At 39.9% G+C, this 1,611-nt stretch overlaps 1 protein-coding gene across 1 annotated transcript in view; it reads left to right on the top strand.

Annotated features, from left to right (window-relative positions):
• Positions 1-1,300, top strand: part of LOC137974758 (HEAT repeat-containing protein 6-like) — a 48,488-nt gene extending 47,188 nt beyond the window's left edge. Inside the window, exon 28 of the mRNA XM_068821731.1 lies at positions 421-1,300. Within this exon, the coding sequence (XP_068677832.1) occupies positions 421-584 (164 nt within the window). The 3' untranslated portion in view covers positions 585-1,300. The remainder of the gene's footprint in view (positions 1-420) is intronic.
• The last annotated feature ends 311 nt before the right edge of the window (positions 1,301-1,611 follow it).

Here is a 1,611-nt window from a genome sequence, read left to right on the forward strand (position 1 = left end):
CAAGCACAAGGAAGGGTCAGAGTTTTTCTCTGTCCTTATGTGGACCCAATTCCATTAGTCGGGCTAACGCTCACATGGTTTACATAGATAGAATATAGCACTTCACATTACCCTCAAAATAGTTAATTCTGTTGAAATATAAGTGCTACGCGGCCAACGTTTGCAAAAACGTAACCCTTCCTTGAGTCTGTTTGAGTTTGCTAGTTCCCAAAAACCAACGTGGCATTATTTACACCACATTTTGTCCAAACAAAACACTACACGCGTTTGTGCATTTTGCCGGCTTAAGTTGATTGCATGGTATGTGTTAACCAGCCACAAGAGCTTCCTTGCTCTCGTTTCCCTTTGGAGAGGTAAAATGCTGTTAAGATGGCTTACGTCATCTGTTTTTCTTTATTAATTCCTTCTACCTTTCTTCAGTATCCAGTTTGCACGAAGCTCGTAGGCGAGTTCATGAGGAGTTTGAGACCAGCAGTGGCGCTGTTTACTTTCTAAAGGACGTGTTTGGAGCAATATGCGATTCTGGAGAAAGTGGAGAGGAAATTAGCAACATGGAGCTTTCTGACGTCTCAGAGAAAGCTTGAACGCAGTCGCACTGTCTTCTCTGTCACTGCGCATATTCGGTAGGATTGGTTAATGAGGAGGGTTACATTTCCCGAGATGATAACTGTGAACAATGCGGCGGGAGCAGCAGACTAGATAAATTAATAACACAAGCAGGAGAAAAGAGAACAATCTGACTTCAGAACGAAACCATGTACGCGCATGCACTTTGTCATCCGGTAATACCCGTGCTATAATAGCCAAATCTGGGAGAAGGTATTTCTTGATTTGATAGCCATGAACGATGCATTGGGCGTCTCTTTTTAAATCTGAATTAAAGGAAAGAACGTAAACGGCACCTTCACTCTTGATATTGGGGAAGATTTTGTTTAAAATGGTTTTCTTGAAACGATTTAGCGAGTTCGTTAATTGAGGTGCGATCTTGTGAGATTAAAGTAGCGTATATAACACGTTTCATCGATATTTTGTTAAACCTCCCCCCCCCCCCCACCCACCTCCCCTAAAAATGGATATTAAACAACACTAAAATCCAGCATTATTTACCGATGTGGAGAGTATACCTAAGTTGCCAAGCACTAAAATTGTCTTTTGTAATTAAAAAATAAAAACTAAAACTAAAAATAACAATTTAAAAAAGTTGCCAAGCAGAGGCTAGTTGTTCAAAGTCCGATTATTCCGGATTAATTTATACTTGATGTAATTTATTTGACGATCAATAAAGATTTATTCCAATTGATTTTGCCTTTAGTTTGGTCTTAGATTCTCCCAAACATCCAACTGAAAAGGAAACTGAAAAACTTCAAAATACTTTGTAGCAACAAAATTTGCGCAAAAAAAGCAGTATTCACAAACCGCAGGAAAAACAAAGAAATAGTACTTCTTAATAAATTTAAGTCTCTCATGTAAACACGTGATTGTTTATTGTGGATGGCAAGTCCTTATCGCGCAACAGTTTTGAGGACAGGAACCAACCGCATATCCTACCACGAAGTGTCCCCTTACTATAATCCCAAAATTTAGAGGGATGTGGGGGGGGGGGGGGGGGAG

This window comes from Montipora foliosa, chromosome 11 (genome assembly GCF_036669935.1).
Source record: "Montipora foliosa isolate CH-2021 chromosome 11, ASM3666993v2, whole genome shotgun sequence".
Classification (NCBI taxonomy): Eukaryota; Metazoa; Cnidaria; class Anthozoa; order Scleractinia; family Acroporidae; genus Montipora; species Montipora foliosa.